Source organism: Betta splendens, chromosome 1 (genome assembly GCF_900634795.4).
Source record: "Betta splendens chromosome 1, fBetSpl5.4, whole genome shotgun sequence".
Taxonomy (NCBI): domain Eukaryota; kingdom Metazoa; phylum Chordata; class Actinopteri; order Anabantiformes; family Osphronemidae; genus Betta; species Betta splendens.
In genome coordinates this window covers 10,380,448-10,404,578 of record NC_040881.3, presented here as the reverse complement: position 1 = coordinate 10,404,578, position 24,131 = coordinate 10,380,448, and the positions used below count along the sequence as shown (strand labels likewise).

Here is a 24,131-nt window from a genome sequence, read left to right as displayed (position 1 = left end):
GCTCAATCAGCACTGTGGCCCTGAGTGTTTAAAGGAAATCAAAGGCGAATACCTCAGCACCAGGGGCAAGCTTTTATCTGAGGGTAGAAACAAATGTCAGGTAAATCGTATGAGGTGGAGACATGTCAGCGTCAAAGCAGCATTGACCTCGAGGGCACGTATGTGAGTTAGAAAAGTAAAGGTGTCTTCATGCAGCCTCATTAATACATGTGTGACAGTAAAATCATGAATGGCAAAGCAGCAAACAATATAAGGACAAAATGTGTGAGTGAAGCAATACAGGATATATGGCCACATTTTTTTCAATAAAAGGGTGAACGATAACTGGTCGCTCTCATTTAATAAAAAAGGGAAAAAACAGAAAGGCTGAACAAATTTTTTTTTAATTATATTTATCTGTAGTGATTGAATACAGGACAGAAATTTAAAGCACTGATCAAAGGGAAATAATGTTGGAGAAGGGGGTTTAAACAATAAAAACTTAAGAAGACCTTAAGTAAGTTATTTTACTTAACAATAAGAACTAATTGAAACTTAGGGTTCATTTTGAAGCACCTGCCTTCGAAGCGAGTGCCCAATAAGAATTTACACGTGAAACATCCCCAAGAACCTAAATTAATAAACATTTGAGATTTGACATTCACAAGGACTTTGTCGACGATAACTCGGGATATTTCTGGGTCCCTATAACCCACATTTGTCTTTGCTTTTTCCGTTTACGACACAACAAACAGTGGTCATGCAGACTTAATTCTTTATTGAACCGGCGCTCCTCTTCACACATGCGCTCATACCGCCTCAAAACCTTTGTCTTTCCTTGTAGTTTGCATTAAATTTAAACGGTCTGCTGAAAGTCAAAAGTCCCACAGAGACACGGAGCCTCTCCTCCTGTGTTTACATGTTTACTTATTGTTCTAATCGTCCCTTTATTCTTCAGTCTCGCGCGTTAATGCGATTCTTTCCGGTTCCGCTCGGTCAGAGCGCGGGTCATAGATCCAACTACTCCCCCTCATATTAATTACATTAATTAGCGCGGGGGAAGGAAAACAAACAAGTGATGGTTAATATCTGAACTATTGCGAATTCTTAGGACACCTTGTAGGCGAGTAACCGAGGCTGCAGGGACAGTGAACGAAATAGTTATTTTCATTTTACGCATAAAGTTTTTCCGCACAGTCAAATGCAAAAAATATCATTTCAAGCCTTGCTCCATGAAAGATACGGCATGTGTAATGCACGTGTTGCCGACAGCCCTTAATAATCGTCATAATAATAATAATTTGCCGATGACTGATATGTACAGCAAAATAAAAGCAATCGCATTGCCTTTTAAAGTGTCATGTTGTTTAACAATATTTACACCTCATTTAGACTGTTGTGAAAATTGATCGTGATGACAGGCTAATAATCCCTCACATTTACATAGTATGGTACATGTAGGTGTAAAAATGGGAAATCGAATTGTGAGAATGTTCTCACTTAAATTAAGTTGGCAAATTGACTAAAACGTAAACCTGCACGTAATACAATTATTGGGTGTCTATAAGCAGCTCAGTGGCAGATAATTGTGAAGTCTGTCCTACATACTCACACGTTTAAGAAATGTAGTGAATAATCCCGAGCCAGTGCCATGCATACACAATCAACCTGTGGGCCCACGAAAAGATAAGGATGAGGCAAGTCTGCGGAGAATTCAGCGGCTTGCAGAGCGAGGAGCTCGACTTTAACGCCACTGTTTGCACCTTGGAGAGTTTACAACTCTGCCAGTGATCTAATAAGAGGAAGCCCACAAGTCCTGAACATGATTATATTTCATAGACTGCACGGGGTTCTACTGTAAGAATACGGGTCCATTTCACTTTATTTCTACTTTAAAATTAATTGCTATTTTTCTTTTTTTTACAGTAACAGCGTAACTGATGCATCGCAGGCTGTTCACCGCTTGACGCTCACAGCCGGGTCCCCCTCGTGTTTCCCTCCATCACTTCTGTTCTGGCGCCGAGGGCGCGAGCCGAAGGTCAGGGTCGTAGTGTTGCAGCGCGAGGCGACAAGCAGGGCAAAATGGGTCGCTGTCTCGCGCTTTGTTCCTCACTCAATTGTCTCGGGGCTGCGCGTGAACCCTGAGGCCTGCAACTGTCTGGAGCACCGAAGGCAGGAAGGAGAGGTTAGACACGACACAAAAAGACACAGCAGCCGTAGAAAATATCCTCATTCTCTTATTTTATTTTAACTTCTGTGGAGAATCTTCTGGCGATGTGATGACGCCAACGCCCTGATTTTTGCTTTTGTAATTTATTACAAAACGTTCATTCGTTTTTCACATTTTTAATGTTGTGTGACGCCGAGTCAGATGTATTACAACAGAAAAACCAAAAACATATATTTTTATAATTTGTTGAACTCTTAGTTCCGGATCAAACTTTGTTGAAATCAAAGTGAACGCACTCGTGCTCCAAAGAGAGACTTCCGCATTTAGACACCATTACTGGCTTTTACAAGTAGTTTACGAGGATTTGGTTTTGGTTTAATTTTTTACACGTCCTTTAATACGCAAGGAATGTTAAGGTTTGTGTTTTTGTGTTTTTATTGGTATTCCCTGTAGCCCAGTGGTTAAAAATTAAAGTGGTAAAAAAGGAAACAAAAGCTTCAGAAAGTTTTCTGTGCCGCCTGTAAACGGTTTAAATTAATCCGATGACTTTATTTTTGCTTGGCTGCGATAAGCCTAAAGGTGTCAGGCTATAACGCTGTATTAGAAAAAAACACCTTCTCAATTGCTCTTTATTGGCTGAGACAAGTGTGTCATCAGTTGATGTTTGTTTTAATAAAACGGAAAAGTCAAACACGTGTGCAGGAAATCTCGAATGTCATTGTTCCGCCAGAGACGAAATTTGTCGGCGTGAACTAAAGAAAGCAGCGAGTCTCAGTTTGAGTGGAAATTTTCAGTTGGCAAATCATTATTTAAATGAAACGTCGCGCGCGCACAGGTGTGTGCACGTGTGCGAACAATTCGGTCGAAGACCGTCACTACCCGTTTCGCGGCGAACACTTTGCAGCCTTCGCCTCGCGCACTCTGCAACTGCAGAGCGATAAGCCGGGGCTGTAGCCCGCCGCGCGCACCTGCTCCACCGTTTGTCAAGGTCCGTGCGTAATGCGCGCAGGGCGCCGCGCGTAACAGGTGCACACTGGAAGAGAGGAGAGAGAAGTTTACAGGAGCTCTGAAACGTCATGGGAGAAGTTGCTGGACGCACATCGACTACTGATTCCCTCAAGAATTTACTTTCTAATTTAAAGCGAACTTACCTAAATATGCACTGGCATTGCGCGCCTAACTTAATGCTACCTATTGACCTGCGCACAGGGTCTGTCCCAGAGGAAATGACTCTAACATAAAAGATGGAGAGAAGAAGAGTATGAGGAGGACGGAGACGGGGAGTGGGCGTGGCCGGGAAAGTTTAGTAAAGTGGAACTTGGTGGCAGATGCGACCGAGGGGGGCGCGGCCCCGCAGGGAAGGCTGGAGGTTCTACGTTGTGGACGCGCGTGTTAATGCGTGCGCGTGCGCGTGCTGCACATGTGTGTGCCGCTCGCGCAGGAAAGGGACGGGACATGAGCGCACATTGAGAGAGCGGCTCTTTTACTCGGCGTGATCATTTCACGCTTCCCCCCGAAGCCCTTTTTCCACCTAAAGCGTTTAGTTGCAGCTGACTGAGCACTTGCAGGGAGTGCAACAGGGAGCGGAAGGGTCGAATTATTTTAACCTACAACTTGCCCCAAAAGTAGTGCAACAGGAACAAGAAAGAGAGAGAGGGAGGGGGGGGGGAGAGAGGGAGGAGAAGAGGGAGAGAGGTAGAGGGGGAGGAAGAGGGGGGACACTGAAAAAAAAAGTTTTTGTTCTTTTCGTTTTTTCTCCCTCCATCGCCTCCACTTGTTCTTACCGGGTAACATGGACCAGGGGCCCAAAAGTCGGGAACTGCGCCTGGGGAGAGCAGGTAGGGCTGCACCGGCTCACTCGAGCTCCACTTAACTTCGATCAACTATCAAATGACATCGACAGCCCATTGTTTTACCGAGTTGTGACATAGTTCAGTCTATTGGTTGATGGTCGTAGTTGAGGGGAATTTGGAACGTGTTTAAATGATGGAAGTTGCTGTTTCACGTATGAATGGCGGTCTCAGGCATCATGAAGTCGTCCGTGGCGCAATGGTGGTAAAATACAACAAGCTGGATAATTGTGGTATTTTATAACTGTAGTTGTACTTACTTGAAGAGTTGTTCTGTCTTGAGTGTGTGAATCTTTTTTGCTGTCTGTACATTTTAGACAATTAATGGAGACAATAAAAAGTGTGGCCAGCACATCTTTTCATGTTATTGTGGCATTTACATTGTCATTAGAGGTTTGTTTAATTTACTCCATATGCACTATATGCTAGTCATGACTTTATGTAAAGCCACCTCCACTTGTTTTCTTACCTATGAGAGGTACCTGTGTGTGTGTGTTTGTGTGTGTGTGTGTGTGTTCCATTGTCTAAAACAACATTTTCAAACAAAATGATGATTTTTTTTTGTCTAATGTGAAGTCGCCCACCAGTTCGGCCCAAAGCAACTATCATAATTTAAGAAGTGATAGCCTACATCCATCGCTGTATGCAACAGGTTCCTCCCGCATATGTCTGCTAATAAAACAGCAGGGTCTGGAACAGCAGTGGATCAGGCCATCGACCTTGTTATGGCACCCAATGGATATTACATAATTTCATATTGCTGCCTGCTGCGTCTGCATTGATAAAACGTCGCTTGTCATTAAGGAACGGTGGGCAGATCATGAGCTTCTCTACATGGAAATCCTCTAGCGCGGAAAAACTCAAATGGGCCACAACCTCCAAGAACGCGATCATACATGCATAGCAGACAGTGCAAGTCACAAATGAAGCGTGTGTTATAATGCAAACTGCTTTTAGTTGCGCTGTTCTTGTTCAATTTCGCAACACTGCATTAAGGAAGTGCGTCCTGATGGCCCCGTGTTGAATTGTAATAGACATAAATCTCCTCCTGTGGAAATGTGTCACTGAACAGTGAGTAGGCCTCACCTCCTGATAAACAATGAGAGCACTAGAATGTGTAGCAGTTGGATAATAACCCTTAAACCACTGAGGAAATCAGGCTTTAAAGGAGGCCCTCCCCTGTTGATCTGTAGCGTCTTCAGGGCCCACGGCCTGAACCTAAACACTCTCCGCTTGCTCTCGCGTTGGAAGACGTGCTCGGGGTACAAACGTGGACCTAATGGGTCTCTCCCCGCAGGTTGGCCTTATTTGTAAAAGTGCGTGGAGCCTTCCAATAGGCTCACCCCTAATTCAGCCTTTGTCTCATGAAGAGTGAGTAGCTGGTATAAAAATGAGAAAAGGCTTGTTTCTGGTTAAATACCAGCCCCATCTTTTCACAAGACATAATGCACAGGCAAAACACGACCCCCCCCCCCCCCCCCACACACACACACACATACACACACACACACAGCCTCTAACCAATGTGTGTGCGCATCTCGACACCCTTGAACCTTCAGAGTAAATGTCGCCGAAATGCGTGACGAACACACCTTAAAGTGCATATAAAGTAACGGCCTGCGTGCGTTCTGCCGTCCACTCCGTGCGCACCCGCAACCAAGGAAATATGAGGAGAGAGGAGAGGAGGGAGGGGAAGGGAAGAGGAGGAAGATGACCTCACACGGCACAGCCTACATTCGTTTTGACCTCGAGTGCCTCATCCCTCCTCGGTCTGATACGATGGCCAGCGGGGCCTTGATTCCCTCTGACAGATGACAAACTGCTCTTTACTTTCATTATCAGAGGGAAATTAGCCCATTACCGAGGACAGGCGGTTCGAAGAAGCCTGCAAGCGGGAGACGCGCCGATCTACCTGCTCGGTACACGTGTGTCCACGTGTCTTATTTATTAGTTATGACTTTTATATTTTATTAGCGAATGAAAACTTAAGAGATACGAGAGCTTTCTCATTATGTTTACAGTCAGCGGGCGTGTAATAAACGAGCTGGTGGAGTTAACATGCGCTATTAATTTTTCATTGCTTTTTCGTTTCGAGGCTCGGGCGCAAAAAGCAAAACAGCCGAAGCTTTCATGGTGGATGGAGGGAAGGGAAAGAAAGGGGAACACTTAAACAACAACATTGCCTCCAATTTTCCTCAAAATGATTATCACGACTAAACCACAATCTTACTAACGCTTAAAAAAGTATACACACCCTCTGCCCCCACCCTTACATCCACCCGTTTGAAGCACTGGAGAGGTAATGAAATATGGTAATGGCTTTAGACCCCCGGATTAAAGTCGTCCTATCCTGATGGAAGTTTTCTCCAAATTTCCAACCCTAAAGCAACAACAATTTGTATACATGATTGATTGTGTTTGGATTTTTTAATTGCTTGTGTATTTAATTTGCAAATCGGGGACAAGGGCGACGGCTGCAATTTCCTTCACCTCGAGTCTATATCTCAATAAATAAAAACAGATTGGCTTCACAAAGAGAACGGAACGAATGTAAAATTATTAAAAAAACACAATATATCAGAGACCCTGTCTAAAAAGCCAATATCTAGAAATATATATTTATGATCATGATTATTATGATGATTATCTACATTGCAATACATTACGAGTTCATTGTGGGACACGCAATGCCGCTTGAATTAAAAACAAAATAAATCTGGTTCGCTGTCAGATTTGTATGAGGCCTAAATTCATGCATACTCAGGAAACAGAGGTGAAATATGAATGAGGATTAGTGTGAGTGTTTCGGGCTGTACTTCACAATCAGTGGATTAAAGAGCAGGGACGCGGAATCAATGAAGTTTGATGAAACCATATTTAGTGTTTGAGGATCTGTTAGAGAAACAGGCATCTAAAACAGCAGAGTGCCAGTGATGGCGCGTTGCTTCTGAACGCTCCCGGTTCCATCATGTGAGTGCGTGGGTTTAGCTGTGGGTCGGTGTGGGGGCCTCATAATTAGATTGACAGAAGGACAGTCAATTCACGTTCATCTTAAAGTTTCTGTACATGTGATGTTTGCAGGTTTGCGTCAATGTGCGCGTGCATGTGCATGCGGGGTTATAGAACAAGGTTGAACGCCCCCTCGTGGTTTACCGTCTAAAAATGCACAGTAAAAAGGCTCCGACTAGGAGCCAGAGCCAATTAAAGCTCAGAGCGTCCAGTTTTCAGATACAGCCATTAACAGAGAAACAGTGATCGAAATGTGCCTGTTTAAATGGGGGCAGCTTTTCGGTAAACAGGAAAATAAACACTAATGATGCAAATCTGAATCTATAAATGGAAAAGTAACTGAGATATATTACGATATTGAACACTTCAATATCAGATTTATAGGATGTCTATTGCAGGATACTATTAACATAAGCTTCATAGTTCATGTTATTGTAGGTCTAATCTTTAATGATGCTGGAATCGCATGATTATTCGTGTTCAGTGTAGCTCTAAATGTGCCTAATGTGTGCGCGCTGTTTAAACAACGAGCGAGAGAAATGATGAAATGTCTACAAACGGAAAGAAGGGAAATAAGACTCTTTAATATGACTCGCGCTTGAGGCTATTTGTGTGGTTAATATTACAGGGGCGAGGCTTGGATATGCCCGCTCAAATCAGGTGGGACGAACGTGTATTGAATGCCCCCTCGCTCGGAGTAAGAATGCGGAGCTCGCCAATCGCATTTCATTAAAAACGACATCCTTTTTGGATCCACAATCAATTAGGTAATGAGTGGGAATGCGTGTTTCATATGTTGTCTCCCAGTGCTCCTCGAGACAAAGGTTTAAGGCATCGTGATGAAGGATGGGGGTGCACAGGGCCAGTTGTGTTCTTGGCAGTGCTCGCTCCTTCAGGCCTTGAAATGAAACTGATGGTGAAAACAACAAAAAATAAAAGCTTTTTAAATAAAGATTTAAACGAACATATACTGAGGTTCTATTTCTTAAGGTTATCAAATGCATTTTTTCGTTTAGGTTATATATTATTTTTTTTATTACTTTCAAAATATATGCTATATTACCGAGAGATTGACAAATGGTTTTTGAGTTCTTAAGCTTTTCCTCATTTATAAATCCTTGCTGCAACTAAGCCTCATTTTTAGTAATACTCAATTAATTAGCCATTTAATATTGACATGAATAAATTGAGCGCAAATGGGTATAAAGGCATTAAGTTTTTTACTTGGTTAATTGAAATTAAACATATGATCATCTACTCCCCGAGCCCTCCTGCGTCGCTTCACGGAGCCCCTCCATTGGTGGACGGACAATGCATACGGGGCGTCATTGGCCCACGGGATTCCAACCAGCCAATCGGCGTCTCCCCCCGCCCGAGAATAGGTAGGGTCGACGGTGACGCGGGACCGGAGCGCCACGTGTTATTGGCTGGCGCCGCCGTGAGTGACGTGCAGCTGGCCGGCGCGTGTAGGGTAGAGTTCCAGGGGGTTGGGAGCGCGGGCGCTGTCCGCACGAGAGCAGGTCCTGAAACGCGGCGTGCGCCACCGTGGACGCTGGGCGCAGGGAGCTTTTCTCCGTGTGGTTAAAGAATCCCGTGCAGGTGCAGATTTACGGCGCAGCGGAGGCGGGTTTGGGGACAAAAGTGCACGTGTGACTGTGTGCGGGACTGTTTTCCTTTTGCGGCGCGACGAAACTGGCCCCAAAGTCCCACGTCAACGGGGAGTAGAGCTACAGTGCGCAGTGGGTTCCGGTCAACAGAGGGAAAAGACATAGTTGAGGGACCAAGAGCGGTCTTTTCTCCGTGCAAACAGGACAACTCTCAAGTCAGCATCAGCACCTTTTGCTCAAACCGGCGAGTGTTTGTTTTTCCTGTGCGTAATTTGCGCCGTCCTGCGACTTTCTTTCTTTTTTAAACAGTGGATATGAAAGATCAAGATGTAAAAACTCCTCCGCACTCACCGATGGGAGATTACAAAGTGGCCATGTGAAAGCAATAGCAAGAACGATGCGCACGAATTAACCTGGAGAAAAAAAAAACACTCCACACGTGGATCTGTATCGACTGTCTGGTTTGTCACACCGGTTATTTTTGTATTTTTGGCATTTTATATATTTTTACTCGACTTAGTGGAGAGACGTCCGCTCCAACCGCAGTTGAGGGGTCGCGAGGCGTCGGAGCGAGAAGAAGGGAAAGGCAGAGAGACGCCACTTCGCTTGCTCTACATATGTTTCTGCAGAAGTTGGACATTTTTTGCACTGGAGCCCGTCAGCGTTAGCGAACAGCTGAAGGAATGAGCGCCGCCGCTGTCGCTTCCCTCCTCTGGTTTTGGAGACGCCAGAACAGAGCCGCTGTGGTGTCCCGTGCCCATGAGGAGGGGGCTCGTCTCTGATTCATCTCAACGCCATTTATTTCCTCACATCTACCCGAAAATCTTCCTGTATTAGACCCCTTTTACATTTTTTCCATTATCCAAGCAAAAAAGTTTCTCTGTTTGAAGGAAACTGATAGCCCTGCCTATTTGTTATCACGGTCCGCCACTAGTTACAGGGGTCCAGCGAAGCGTTCGGTGACATTTTAAGACCCATCATATGGTACCGGGGCCCTCGAGTCCAACCTTAACGATGGAGATCCACTGCAAGCACGACCCGTTTGCAGCAATGCACAGTAAGTTTATACGTCCACAGTTCCCTTTATTTGTCTGTTTCCCGCACGCCCAGAACCGAAGCACCGGCTCTGTGTGCATATGCAACAATAAGATCAGAAAACACTGCAAAAGCATCATGGTTTTCAGTCCCAAAGTCACTTGTATTTTTTTCTTTTAAATTACTGATGAAGCCACAACGAAAAACAGCGTAGCGGCTTTTCAGGAAGAACCCGCCTCGTGTCTGCAGGATTTTAAATATCACAGTAATTAATTTAAAAGGCTCGTTGTTTTTACGTGCAAGCATGTCCTTACATCGCAGATGATATTTTTGAAATGCTTTAAATCGGTATGCATGCAAAACTTGAGGCATAATATTTTGGCATTTCATAGTTTTTTCCTATTGTGCAATTGTTGTTTAACCAACCGCCTGATTTTCGCATGACTGTTGCAAATAATTATATCGAACAGGTGTAAATGATGAAGATATCAGCGCAATGAGGAACTGTAAGTTTTTTTTTAATTGTGAAATGCGAAGTTGTACCGGTTTAAGAGGATAGTTTTGTTGTTGCCTTGTGTGGGACAGTTTGTTGTGTGTCTCCCTTTGAAGAGAAGAAAGGAAAATGAAAGAGGGGGTGCAGGGGTCACAGAGAGAGAAAGAGAGAGAGAGAGTCAGAGAGAGAGAGAGTCAGAGAGAGAGAGAGAGAGAGTCAGAGAGAGAGAGAGAGAGAGAGAGAGAGAGAGAGAGAGAGGTAACAAAGCATGACTAAAAGCTGAACTTGATCCACAACCAGTAACAATGTTCCTGCACATAACCGGGTTAGGCAGACACACACACACACACACACACACACACTCACCTGACACACTCGTGTGCACGTCTTAACAATAACAAGACGAGACTGTTGATCCCCGCAGAGGGAAAGTCTCCTCTCGGGTTCAGCCTGGCACCGCAGCAGCGTCTTGCTCAAGGACAGTTCGGCAGAGCAGGTGCTTGCTAACGAAGCTATGGGAAGAACATCTAAATGGGGAGTGGGGGGGTGGTACAACTTGGTCAGTCAGTCGTGACATGGCGGGCCATACTTTGTCTTTGCAGCCCACCTCGCTTTTAATGGAACAGCACGCAGCCATTTAAATTTAAAAACGCCATGCGCCTGTTTTTAAATAGTCCGTCGGTAATAAGCGATCAAACTTATAGTCCTTCAGGAGAAAATGCTTTAAACCAAATCAAATCAAAAATCGCCACACTATAGACTTATAAATAATGCCCAAACATCCAAATCTGAAATGTTTAACAAAGGCCCCAAAAATGCGCATTAAATTAGGACCTTCACAGTCACTGAACAAGCTCGCTGAACACGTTTTTGTTTACAAAGTATCCGGCTTTATATTTTATGGTTTTAATACTTATTTTCGCAGCCGTTTATTTCCTCTTTGCCTGATAATAAAGCGTCCCACCGGCATTTTAGCGTGTAATGGATTAGGCATTAGCCTATAGCCCATTCTTCATTTAGTCCCGGAGAGAACTCGTGTTTTGTGACTGACAGTTTCCCACAGTGTGTTATCCTGCAGGATAAAAACGCACACATACACGCGCGCGGCCAAAAGCTAGAACGAATCATGTTTCCTCTTCCCTGGCGTTCCACCAAAGCCAATGATCCGCGGTGCTGCCGGTAACAGTGCAGCTAAAGTTATATATGTCAAAGCCCGGAGACGCTTTAAAACGATTACACCTAAAAAATGTCAAAGGTAGTGAGAGAGGGAGGTTGGGTTGAATCGACTGTGACGCGTGGAAATGTTGCTGAGCGTGTGTGTGTGTGTGTGTGTGTGTGTGTGTGTGTGTGTGTGTGTATTGTGACTAACGCATGGGCTGAAAAAAAGCCGGAGGAAAAGGGAATTCTCGTGATTTAGGCTGAATAAACCGTAAAAATGTCAATAGTAACCTTTTTTAAATAATTTAAACAAAGTGGTTCGGCAGAGTTTGGTTACACAGTCCCTTCGCTACATTCACTTTTTAAGTAGTCTATGTTTCCAACGCAACATTAACAAGGTGTTGTGTAGCTTATAACTAGGAACCAGTGTAACGTTGCAAACTTCAGATCGTTTTAATTTTATAACGAACGACGCGTCGCAGGGATGCTTTAAAAACCTATACCAGGTAATTGTGATGATAATGAGCTGGATTTCATAATCACGTATTGTGATGGTAATAGTGGTATGCTGAATATTAAGTAGGCTGTGGTCTACCTTAGCGATCGACTCGTGAGTTGGGATAAAGAAAAGGAAACAATACGCGCAACGTTCAATAAATGTTTGTTAAATTAAAAAAAGGGGTAAAATATTGAAGCTATTTCAATCAAACCCGCCTTCGTCCTTTGAAATATAATATAAACACTTTGAAGTGAATTTTCTTAATCACGTTTGTTCTTTAATATATAATAACTACTGATAAATATATTCGCTTATTAGCTGAGCCGAGTTCCTTTAATTATTAAACCTTATAGGTGAAATCACTCCAGTCCAAAGCGCACCGCCGTCAGATCTCACAGATCTATTCACTGTGTTTGCTCACGGAAATGTGCTTCATCTGTATTCCCTCAGGCAACTTTCCAAACAAGTTTTCATCCAAAAGTAATTTAGTTCCCCTTTTTCCTTTTTTTAATAGAGAGAGAGAATGAAGAGGGAGAACCGGTGGTGTTTTGTTCGGATTTCCCTTCTGCTTTATTTTTGAGTCGTCAGGCCGTGAAGAGGCAGATGAGAGATGCGAGAGGAGGGAGGGATGGAGGGAGGGAGGGAGGCGGCGTTGGTGGACGGAGAGAGGGAGAGAGAGAGATAGAGAGACAGAGGAATGCAGAGAGACAGAGAGCCTAATGGGTCTTATTTTCTGGATGGGGGAGCTCCAATATATTCTGCTTTTTATCGCTGTATTTTTTCCACCTGAAAACAGCGAATCAATCAAACATTTGGATGCTGGGCTCTTAAGTCAGCTCCTATAAAAGGTAAATAAATAAAATACAACCGGGATGCATAATGACCCCTGGTCCCCTGGCTGCCTGCGCCCCTCTCTGCTTCTGTTTCTCCAGGATGGAAACGACGCTGCTGCCTCTGCCAGCGCTGTCCCCCTCCTGAGACCGGAGCTTCAGTGTTTATAGAAAGACCCTCGAAAGCCAACACCTCTAATTTGGCTAAATCTTTGTATCTAATTTGCAACAAAACCTCCCAAGCTGGGCCCGCGCTGATTGAATTTCTGGGAGCAAGTGGTTAATTTGTTTGATCAGTGTGATGAATTGCTGGACCTCGGTCACTTAAGTCCCACAGCTGTGAGAGAACATCAGCCCTGGATTCTCCTCTGTAAGGTGCCACATATTTCCACATTAAGTGACAAATAAATACTGCAGAAAATCTGTAGTCTCATTCTAGGCCATTCCTTCTATACAGTAAGACCAGACCTGCAGAGAAATATGGCTGATCGCCTTTAAAATGAGAATGTGTATCACTTTTTTAGAGAATTATGCTACAGTGGGTGATAAACAAATGTCTTTATAGAAAGTGTACGTTTTTGCGTTCCTCCCTATCAGTATTTATAGGTTTGGAAAATAAATTTCAAACACATAATCCCATCGTCTACCCCAAGAGACCGAATGTCTAATACCAACAGTAAATACACAGATAAGTGAATAAATAGTTATCTGGAGGTTTTTGTAGGTCACAAGTCATTCCTCTCCATCTCTTTAGAAAGCAAGGCGTATTTCATGCCCCGGCCCAGATAGGATGGGTGAAAGGAACCATTTCATTTACTCTTATCTAAGAAAAGGGGGGGAGAGAGAGAGACAGAGGCAGAAACAGTCTTCTCCGCAGATACCTGTGGTGAAGGGGACCAGCACCGTCGGTTTCAGCAAAAACCTCTGCTTTGATTCACCAAAGCCGGCAGGAAAGGTTGCAGGAAATGATAACAAGGAGAGGAGAAGGGAATAATGTCTTTCTTTATAACCGGACAAAGCGTTTGGACAAAGTGACAGAGAGTGTTTTAGGACATGAATTTGGCCATGTAGGTCAACAGGACCTGAACGTCTGAAAATGTCAGCACCCAGCGGAACACGAGAGAACAGGCTTTCTAGTTAAAAAAAAAAATCAGTGGCCATAAACCAGATGTGCAGAAAAAAAGGCAGACAGAGGATTTACCTGGTTGGTTTGCAGGACATTAGACTGTTGAGGTCCGGGGACATGAGTTGAGTCGCGACAGCTGAGGTAGTGAATCGTTTCGGTTTCAGGCGGCTCGGCCTCCAGATAACTTTGCCTGAGTGACGGGGAATCTCCACAGATTCTTCTCTGCATGGCTCAGACGAATGACAGGTCACCAAACCGTTTCTCAGTTTCCACCGACTGAGCACCTTGGCTAAGTAACAACTGGGCATCATCGCTGCAGGACCTACAGGTGTACTGCACAGTCTGGGTCAAACACTGGACCTTGCATGTCCCATAAGGTCTGCAGCACCTGAATGCACCGCCCAGACCACCAATGTTTGCATTCACCAAACTCCAGCTGACACTTGTCCCACTGTTAACTGCGAGGCTGGAGGAATTCTTCACTTACTTCTTCCTTTAATTACAGCATCCCATTCGACAGTGTTTAATCATCATGCCTGTTAATAAATGTGAACGCATTCGATACAGCCTGTGCTTATTATTGTTTGTTCATATTGCCTGTTACAATTCTGCCATTCGGCCTCTCAGTTCTGGTTTAACCGAGATCACTGCAGCATAAGTGCATAGGGATATGGCTGTTTATTTCTGTCTTTTGTGCGGAGTGATTGCTTTTTCAAATTGCGCTGTCTGCGGCAGACATCTACATAATGAGACTTCTTCTATTTATAAAAATAAAATAGTAAGGAAGAGGGCGACCGTATGCATCAGTCGTTCGGAAATAGCTTTGTTTGAATTCTCAGAATGAGACTCTCTAGACGTCACATTTCTGTCTTTATCCTTCATGTGTGGATCTATTTATATTTGGTCTTGAGGAGAGCATGTGTGTGTGTTTCCTCAGTTTACGCCTGTGGTGAACAGAGGAGTGAAAAGGGGACAGGTTCAGGGGACACTTTTGTGTTTTAGGGGGTATCCCTGCTGGGGTAATGTGTTTAAAATCTATTACCCCCACAGCTAGGATTAGTGGGTGTGCATGTGTGTGAGTTTCCCCTAAAGACGTAATCACTATGGTAATACAAAAGCCAGTGGATTATGTGGTGGAGAAATTGTGGTTGATTTATACCCTGCCTTTGGTGAGATATATACAGTATATACACAAACTGTTGTGTAGCAGGAGGGAGAGTGTTGCCAGTCTTGCGTGTTTTTCTTACTGTCATGCTGTTTCTACTAGCTGATAAATGGTTAGCACCACCTGACCTGGCTGGACTCGCTGCAGCCTAGTGTTTGGAAACGTGCGAAATCTCCCAATCTGTGGGAGAAACCGCTGATGTGTCGCACAATATATTCCTCACCAAGTAAAAGCTCCAGGACAGGATCACTGCTGCACTGATGGGCGCCGATTAAACCCCTGCTTTAAACCCTGTTTTCTGTTTGGAGCCGTCCATCAAAATTCAACTTTGATGGATGAATTATTAGGCAGCTGTGACCAGGTTTATTAAACAGAAACACCATCATCTCAGTGGGGTCAGAATCATGACCACTATACATCAATCCCGTCCAAAAAGCGACATTATATAACAGCTTCCGCTTGTCCACATTCCTGTTTAGAGTCGGTTTCAGTGGACCACTCCTTCATTTCTCCTTATACTCTCATCCCTTCATCCCTACGGGGGAAATTAGCGGTATCTTTCTGTAAGGGGCCGGGTGCTGGTCAATAATTAATTGAAATCCCTTCATTTACTTGAGATCTTAGCAGACTCTGCCCCGGGTGAAAATGGGCAAAGTTTGCACTTTGCAACAGTCCAACTGGTGCTATAACGCTGAACAAGCTGAACCAGAGGCAGCAGCAACATTTGAATATAACATCTGAAGCACATTCTGTTAATGTATTGATAGGTTATGATGATAAGAGGCTGCTGAACAATGAACTACTGCATCTTCTGTTGCAATGGATGTTGTTGTCCGCTCGTCATCACCTTTCAAATGTTTGTGCCCTCGCCATCTATCACTTTACACATTTAAAAAGAAGGTAATGGTGATAATACTGGGAAAACAGGAGTTGAGTGGCGTCTGTGTCCGTCTAATTCTCTCCCATCTCCAAGTCTAAACAGATCCCAGCAGTTGACGTGACGGTCACTTCGCATCCTCTCGTTACCCTCCTCATCCTCTCGCGTTTCCCCCTCTCAGGGCATGGCGGCGTGAACCAGCTGGGAGGCGTGTTCGTCAACGGCCGGCCCCTCCCGGACGTCGTGCGACAGCGAATAGTGGAGCTCGCCCATCAGGGGGTTCGGCCCTGCGACATCTCACGCCAGCTACGAGTCAGCCACGGATGTGTCAGCAAGATACTGGGCAGGTAGACGGCACACACGCAGCGGCAATCACATTGTGTGGAATGGTTGATGTTGGCCTGTTTGCTGTCCAGTACAAACATGGATCAGTTTTGCCACTCCGGTAGCGTCACACCGACTTATTTAGTGTTAATTCCACAATTGCCTTACTGTGAACAAACTGCATGATTCAGCACCATCTACCTTTGCCCGTATTTAGCTCTATTCGCGTCTCTTTTCTGCTTTTTCACCTTGCGCCCTCCTCGCCGACTCCCTACGCCTTTTCAAAGCTAAATTCAGGAGTAAATCCCTGCTCGTTCCGTCCCCCGCAGAAGAAAGCGGGACAAAAGGGGGAAAGATTCATCACTTTTTTGGAATTAGCATCAAAATGAAAGTGGCACCATATTTCTGCACCCTCCCCAAAAAAAGAAAGAGGGACACGGAGAATGGGAGAAGGACAAGAACAAGGAATACAATCAAAAGGGAAAAGGCGTGTTAAAGAAGAAAAGTGAAGGAAAAAGAAAAAATGAATAAGAGACAGAGAGACCATTTGAGGGGACGAAGGGGAAGGATTAGCTACAGCGACCCTCAGCTATATCAAAAAATGTGTTTCTCATTGTTCTCCCTTGCCTCTCTCTTTCTCTCTCTCCATCTCTTTCTGTCTCTCTCTCTCTCTCTCCCCTGTCCTGGCCGTTCAACTCACTGAAGCGTTACCGTGAGGGGGGAGAGGAGAGGGGATCGAGGGATGGTAGGAGGGAGGGTTGTTTTATCCTCTCCTCTCTGTCTCTCTGGTGCCAGCAGAACAAAAACACCAACTCTACCACCCTGTGTGTGTGTGCGCCTGTGCGTGTGTGTGCGCGCGCGCGCACGTGTGTGCGTGTATTGTGGATATCAATAACCACGCTCGTTTATTCACCAATGATTCAGCTGTGAATAATTTAAATAGTTTTCCATTTGAAAATTGTTTTCCTTTAGCTGTGTTTATACTCCAGCTGAGAATAGTTAGAATGGGCATCACACCCACATGTGTGCAAAACACACACACACACACACACACAAAAGCAAAGACAAGGAAATGCACGGTTACACAAACACACATCTTCACGGAAGGGATTACTCTACCGTACGGCAGTGGAGAGAGAGAGAGGGAACAGGTTTAAGACTGACTGACAGCTTGCATCCACACTCAGCATCCCCCCTTTTCTGCAAGCTGCGTAGCACATTTGCTGTCCCTGCCCCTTCTGCATGCAAATACATTCATGGAATAGCCATGGTGGACATGAATCGCCCAAATCTGCGTGAATCTGCAAATCTATGTTTGCATTAGTGCATGTGTGAATCCGTGTCGCCATCTTCTTCTCACATCTGTGTCAAAATGTGACAGGGAAAAGGGCTAGAGTCACAGGTACCAGAAACATTTTAGCAGACATACGAGTGTACTCCATTCAGACAGAACCGTCCACAGTAACTTCTGGCATGGCCGACTTTAGATTTGCTTCACCTTTCCTAAGCCAGGTGAGTCCCTGAGGGTGCAGACCTACGGCAACACAAACCCTACACAGTCACACTTCAGCACTAGGCCATGTACCTTTTTTTTTTTTTTTTTACTGAACACGACACAGCAGGGGTTCCCTGACAAAAAGCTTTCAGACAAAAACTAAACCAACATTAATTTATATGAGAGATAAAATTACATTATTCTGTGATATATATTATCATTATTGTTATGCATTCTTGATTAACCTACAGTATATTTTGTGCAATTGAAAACAACTAGTAATGACTGATCCTCCTTCTGACCAGTGCAGGTATTTTTTATGCTTCGATTGCCAGGTACTATGAAACGGGCAGTATCCGCCCCGGGGTAATCGGGGGATCCAAACCAAAGGTTGCTACACCCAAAGTGGTCGACAAGATTGCCGATTACAAACGCCAAAACCCAACCATGTTTGCCTGGGAGATCCGGGACAGGCTCCTGGCCGAGCGAGTGTGCGACAACGACAGCGTCCCCAGCGTCAGTTCCATCAACAGGTGAAGCTGGACAGTCCGCGTCACATGTTATAGGATGTGTGTGTTAGAGTATCAACCCATAGCAACAGGTGCACAGTACAGGTAGAGCACACAGCAAAACGATACCGTGAGTTTGATGCGTGTGAACCGTGTGTGTGTGTGTATCCAGGAGTGAAAAAGAGAATAGCAAAGAGGCCCTAGTCTCCATATGTATGAAGTGGCTGCAGCTCAGTGGTTCAACACGATGGTACAATGACAACCCCTTCCCCAGAGCACAGAGGCACAGAGAGAGGGAGGGATGGCGAAAGAGAGAGAGAGAGAAAGAGAGAGCAAAAGAGGCAAACAAAAGGGGAAGAAGGTGTGCAGGGGCAAGGGAAGAAAGAGACACAAAAGGAAAGGAAAGAAAGGAAGGAAAGGAGAGGAAAAAGAAAGGTAAGGAAAGAGGAAGAAAAGGCTTGCATGAGCAGCCAAGCAGGAAGTGTGAGGCCCCTCTGCCATGTCAGCCTGCCTCAGCCACTTCACACACACACACACACACACACACACACACACACACACACACACACACACACACACACACACACACACACACACACACACACACACACACACACACACACACACACACACACACACACACACACACACACACAGTTTTGCTCCCACGATGGTCATGTTCTCTCTGTCACTCACAATCCTCTCTCTCTCACTCTCTCTCTCTCTCTCTCTCTCACTCTCACTCTCTAATATCTCCTCTTTCCTCCTGCAGGATCATTCGGACTAAGGTTCAGCAGCAGCCTGGCCAAACGGGCTCAGTGTCAGCTCACAACTTAGGTAGGTCACTGCTCTAAAAACCCGCCTCAGCCTCTCGAAGCAAAGGCGCTTTCGCACACCCGCGTCACCACAATTATGTGCGATGGCGCCTTTGGAAAACGAAAATCCTGCAGCAACACTGGACGCAATCATGAAAGTCACAATAATGAAATGACAATTTTCATAAAATGCACTGTGAACTAAATGATGATAAAAAGCGTTAAATCTATATTCAGATTAATCATGTAATTTATAATCATGTTACAGACGGAAACTATTACAACTATAGCCGAAACATTATTACTTTTTATTTGATGAATATCTACAAATAAACACGAGGCCCTCGTCTGTCTCGCTCACTCCATCCCTCTCTCTCTTCACCCTGCAGTGGATTGTGTTTCGGTGTCTCTCATATCTTCATAATCGCACTTTGTCTATTAATCTAAATTAATTTCACACACGCTGCTCCTTCACTCGTGCCTTTTTAACACATTTCGCAGACACACACATGCATACACATGGAGCTGCAGCCACGCACGCACACACACAAACGTCGCACACGCACATGCACGTTTACAGATTACACAGATAAATGGGTCCCACTCCCAGGCGGAAAATTGAACATTTGGATTTGCTGAATAAAAAGCGTTACGTTCTGATAAAAAAGGAGTGAAAAGAAAGAGAAAGGAAAATCAGATAATTGAAGTGCTAAATCAAGTGATGGGAAAAGGAGGGATATGCATTCATTATACTGGTCTTGTCGTTAGTGATGGAGTAGCGGCAGGAAGGGACCTTGATCCACTGGTTTGTCTTCCTTTTTTTTTTTCTTTCTTGTATTCCCTTTTCGGTCTCGTCTTTCCGTGTTTGGGGGTCTGCTGGGAGAGAGGATTAGGATGTCTGTCTCCACACCTTTCTGTCCCTCTTGGGATACCATACTGTCACTCAGCCACACGTCCGCTTACAGGGGCACAGATAAAAGACCAAGGAGGAGCGAGCGAGTGTATGTTCCGGTGCGTGTGCATGTGTGTGTGTCAGCGGGGCTGCAGGTTGTGTGTGAGTGTGTGTCACTGGAGCGGTGACAAGTATGTTGCCGCGCCGCCCAGCGAGGAACTTGTCTCCTCCAGGGGGAAGATTAGAGAAAGAGACAACAAGGAGGAAAACAGACAGACCGACTCCTGTCCTTTATGGCTCCAGTCTGCTTGTTGTTTATAGAGTGTAAACAGAATGGGATTTAAATAATGTAGCTTTCACACAGCTTTTTTCTGTGGTTGTAGAGCAATAGCTGCTTGAGGGAAATGGCTCAGGGGACACATTGGTTTTAAAAGGCCATCAGATAGTTAATTATTTCTACATATGCAAAATAATTCCAAATACAGTAAAGAAGTGGAACGTGTAGTTGCCCAAACTTTAAAGACGTGGTTACCGAACAACTTAATAACTGCCCTGATGCTGATCCTCATTGTATTAAAAAACCTAACAGGAGGCTAACAGAGAAGGCGGTAAAGAAATATGAAGAAATATTTAAAAAAAATTAAATCTACAAGGCCCACGCACAGTAGCCAGACTAGACGCAACTGCTAAATCTTTCACTGGGAATATGTAACACACTATCCTAGGCCGCACAAACATGGAGCCAGGCCAGACTAACAAACCAGCACGCTGGAATTTTAATTAACACAAAAGATCCAAGTTACAAGCAGCACAAAACAAAAGGAGAAAAATTGATGAACCTACGAATGAACTAGGCACAAACTGAAAATGAGTGCAGATACAAACAAATGAACGAAAAATCATTCACTGATCGTTCAGGCAACAAACCTACTCAGCAACACACGGGAAACAAGCACATGAGGCAAACCTGAAGTGGGGCAGCACAGAGTCCTTAAATACATTAATACACATTCTGTTTGTCTTGTGTGCTCATATATGTTGTTGTTCATCCTTAATGTCATGTTTCGACAATGGTACCTTTATTTACCTCTTTGCATTATTTTGTAACATGAATAATTTCACTATTGTTGTATGTTTAACTTTGTATAGTACACTAAGGGACATTAGCTCTCTGAGGTAAACAGTGAGTTCTCTGTCTTTACAATATATCTTAAAGTACAGCACAGTCTGTCGGGAAAGCCAAGAATAAAATTAAGTGCTATTGTTCAATGACACTCGAGTTTCGAGCGTTTTAATTAGTTGGTGTGCTTTTATTGACAAAAAATACTACTTTTAATAACACAACAGTACTCACTGCTTCCTCTCAAACTATTTACAGGTTTATGTTAATGTGTGATAGTCTTAAATTAAAGACAGTAAAACAGATACTTACCTAAGTATTTACCGTGAATGTGATTCATCCTCCTGCCTGTGTTGTCGTGTGACCTGTCTGCAGCCACGTCCGCAGCTGCCACGCAGGTCTCCGCAGTGACCAGCGACACGGCCGGCTCCTCGTACTCCATCAGCGGCATTCTGGGAATCAGCTCGGCTGCTGATGTGGGGAAGAGGAAGAGGGACGAAGGTGAGCACGTCAACATATGCCTGTTTGCTTATACTGTAAGTCAGACATCGTGCATTAACACATTAGATGGAGACTGACTCTCCTGCAGCACATCAGGGTCTTCATATACTGTAGCTGTGCTCGTGTGATTAGGGACTTCTAAACCAAACATCTTCATTCAGAAACCCCTGTTTGTCCACAGCGCTTCATCAGGAAGTCACTTGATGCACTATTGATCACACACACAGTCCTACTGGATCAATGCGCGTTGACGAAGAGATGTAGATACTGTACGTGGATGTGGATGTTGGTGTAGGTGGGTGTGCGTGCGTGCATGCGTGTGTGCGTGCGTGCGTGCCGGTGGCATTAAAAAGCCATCACGCGGTCTCCTGCGGTAAATGAGACAGGAGCAGATGTCGGAGCGAGCGGGGGTGACAGGACGCCACTGGGGGCGATTTCGCTCTCGCTCAGACACACGCGCGAAATACCAACGGGGTCTTTTCCCCTCCGCTGATGAATTTCCACGACATTCCAACAGTGTGAATCCCAGGTGCGCCCTGCGTATTGTGGTGTGTTCAGATATAAACTACGTAACTATTAGCAGAGCACAAAGCATTTGGCGCTAACAGAGGCCGTTATAAAAGACGTACTCACAAGCTAGTTAGTCAAGCTAGTACTAGCATTTTTGAGTCAGACTTAAACACACTGGAACAAACGACCTGCCGTTGTTTTCTACTTTGTTTTCCTTTATTTGGGGTTTAATAGGTTTGCTTGAACTAGCTAACAAGACGCTGCTACTTCCTAACTGTTCACAGTCCTTTTGTCCACTTCACTCGCAGTACTAGCATGGCTATCACTAGTGTTGGCGCGAGCTGGAGCGTCTTGCTGCACTGTTGTTGTTGTTGTTGTCGTCAGTGTCACGAAAAGAGTTGGAAGCTGCTGCAGACCTTTGACTTTGCTCCCGCTCCTCCTCTTCCTTCTCCTCGCTTCGTTTTTGCGGTCACGGTCTGTCATTCTTCACCTGAATCCCTTCCGCAGGTGCGCTACGGACTTGTCCATTGACGGGGGGGGGGGGGGCTTACCTGTTGCTCTTGAGTTTTAGAGTTTATAATGAATAACCCTAAAGCTATAAAATATAATGGATTTTTTTGGAGTCATTATTTCTAATTAATAAATTTTTATAAAATTTTAATTTTCATTCTTCAAAACATAAATAAAACTGAGTCCCTTAGTAGCATGAAGCCTGTATCGGTTCTAGTAGCTGTAGCAGAAGCTCTGAAATGTAATTAGCAGCATTGTTGTTCCAGTTTGTTCCTGGTCTGCTCCCTGTTTGACTTCCACCGGACCCCGCGTGTCACACTTCACACGGCGTCCCGCTTCACGTTCCGCCGCAGTCATTCTCGCTTCGCGTCGCCCGCCCGCCACGGTGCCTTCGCTGGCGCGCGTTATCCGCGGCGCCGCTGTGGCAGAGGGCCGCGTGGCTGGCTCTGTGGTCTAATTAACAGCATTGCTAATCACAGCTTCCATTAGAGCAGCCCCCGCTGGATAATGACACACACACGCAGCAAGGGGTGACAGGGGGAACAGCATGCGCTGACATGGACAGACAAACACAAACACTAACACACATCTGTGCCTGTTTCTACACACACACACGCACACGCTCACATCCATATGCTTGTGTGTATAGACATTTGTACACACAGGAGAAAGACATAAACGTGTTCGAGGCACATACAACACAGCGTTGTGTGGTTTACTGTGTTGGGACGACTGTGTTACATAAACATTAATGTTACAGTTACAGTGAACCAGTGAACTTGCATACATGTATCAAAGCATTTAATAGGCTGATACAAAGGATGGGCCACATTTATAGTTGTTCTGGGTAAACAAACACCCTGAACAGTTTATAGGCATCTTCCACCAAACTAGTATTGTTAATACCAAGGGTGTGATTTGGCTGCACCATGTCCAAACATTAGATTTCAGGAGTTGCTTGTTCTTGCAAACTCTTGTCCAGGTAAATAATGATGTCTACCTATTTATTAAAGGGAACGATAAGCATTTATTGGTTCCATATAAGTTACAGGTTCGAGGCACTGTTGATCTTCCAATCATCATATTGTGACGTGCCGCTGGGTGTGGCCGTTTATCCCATAATAGAAACAACAGCAGCTGTCCAGAGGATGGGAACACAGGAAGGCAGAATCAGTAGCATGTGTGTGTACCAGCAGCAGGAGTGTGTGGGTGTTAAGCCCTGTGGTGACCTTTGCCCCCAGCCAAAGCAAAGGGGAAGTGGGGCCGACTAGGGGCAGATTGGAGATGAATGGGAGTGAATAGAAGAACTTGACTCGTGGGGCCAAAAGGGGACACAGTGAGCTAGTGTGTATATGTGTGTGTGTGTGTACAGGCATTTGCATACAACACTGGTGTGGACCATGGGGCAGGTGGGTCAGATGCTGAAGGATGTTTCTATGGTGAGTAGAAATGGTCTCAATAGATTCGGAAGAAAATCACACATCATCGTTCAGAATCTTCTTCCGCATAAAAACACAACAGTGTCAGTGGCATTTACCCAGAATGCCAAGTTGACCTCTCACCCCCCTGTGCATCCACTGTGACATGCAGCAGCTTACGGGATAAAAGAAGCTCAGAGTAAGCAAGGGATGGAGGGCGAAACACAAGAAGGGGGTGG

At 44.8% G+C, this 24,131-nt stretch overlaps 1 protein-coding gene and 1 long non-coding RNA gene across 5 annotated transcripts in view; one reads left to right on the top strand and one right to left on the bottom strand.

The window, feature by feature from the left end:
* Positions 1 to 226: 226 nt before the first annotated feature.
* LOC121202238 (uncharacterized) lies at positions 227 to 22,883 on the bottom strand. Its single transcript, XR_005897709.2, has 3 exons — positions 22,381 to 22,883; positions 21,266 to 21,424; positions 227 to 2,137 (listed from the first exon to the last, which is right to left on the bottom strand). It is a non-coding gene; the product is annotated as an uncharacterized LOC121202238 (long non-coding RNA).
* The window catches only part of pax5 (paired box 5), a 42,290-nt gene continuing 22,018 nt past the window's right edge, over positions 3,860 to 24,131 (top strand). For 3 of the 4 annotated variants that reach the window (XM_029147811.3, XM_055509367.1, XM_029147796.3), the window contains exons 1-5: positions 5,498 to 9,672; positions 15,980 to 16,145; positions 17,953 to 18,150; positions 18,899 to 18,963; positions 21,329 to 21,454. In XM_029147811.3, coding sequence (XP_029003644.1) covers positions 9,597 to 9,672; positions 15,980 to 16,145; positions 17,953 to 18,150; positions 18,899 to 18,963; positions 21,329 to 21,454 — 631 coding nt within the window. In that variant the 5' untranslated portion in view covers positions 5,498 to 9,596. Of the gene's footprint in view, positions 3,988 to 5,497; positions 9,673 to 15,979; positions 16,146 to 17,952; positions 18,151 to 18,898; positions 18,964 to 21,328; positions 21,455 to 24,131 lie in introns of those variants that run through there. The other variant, XM_029147806.3, reaches the window with a different exon arrangement.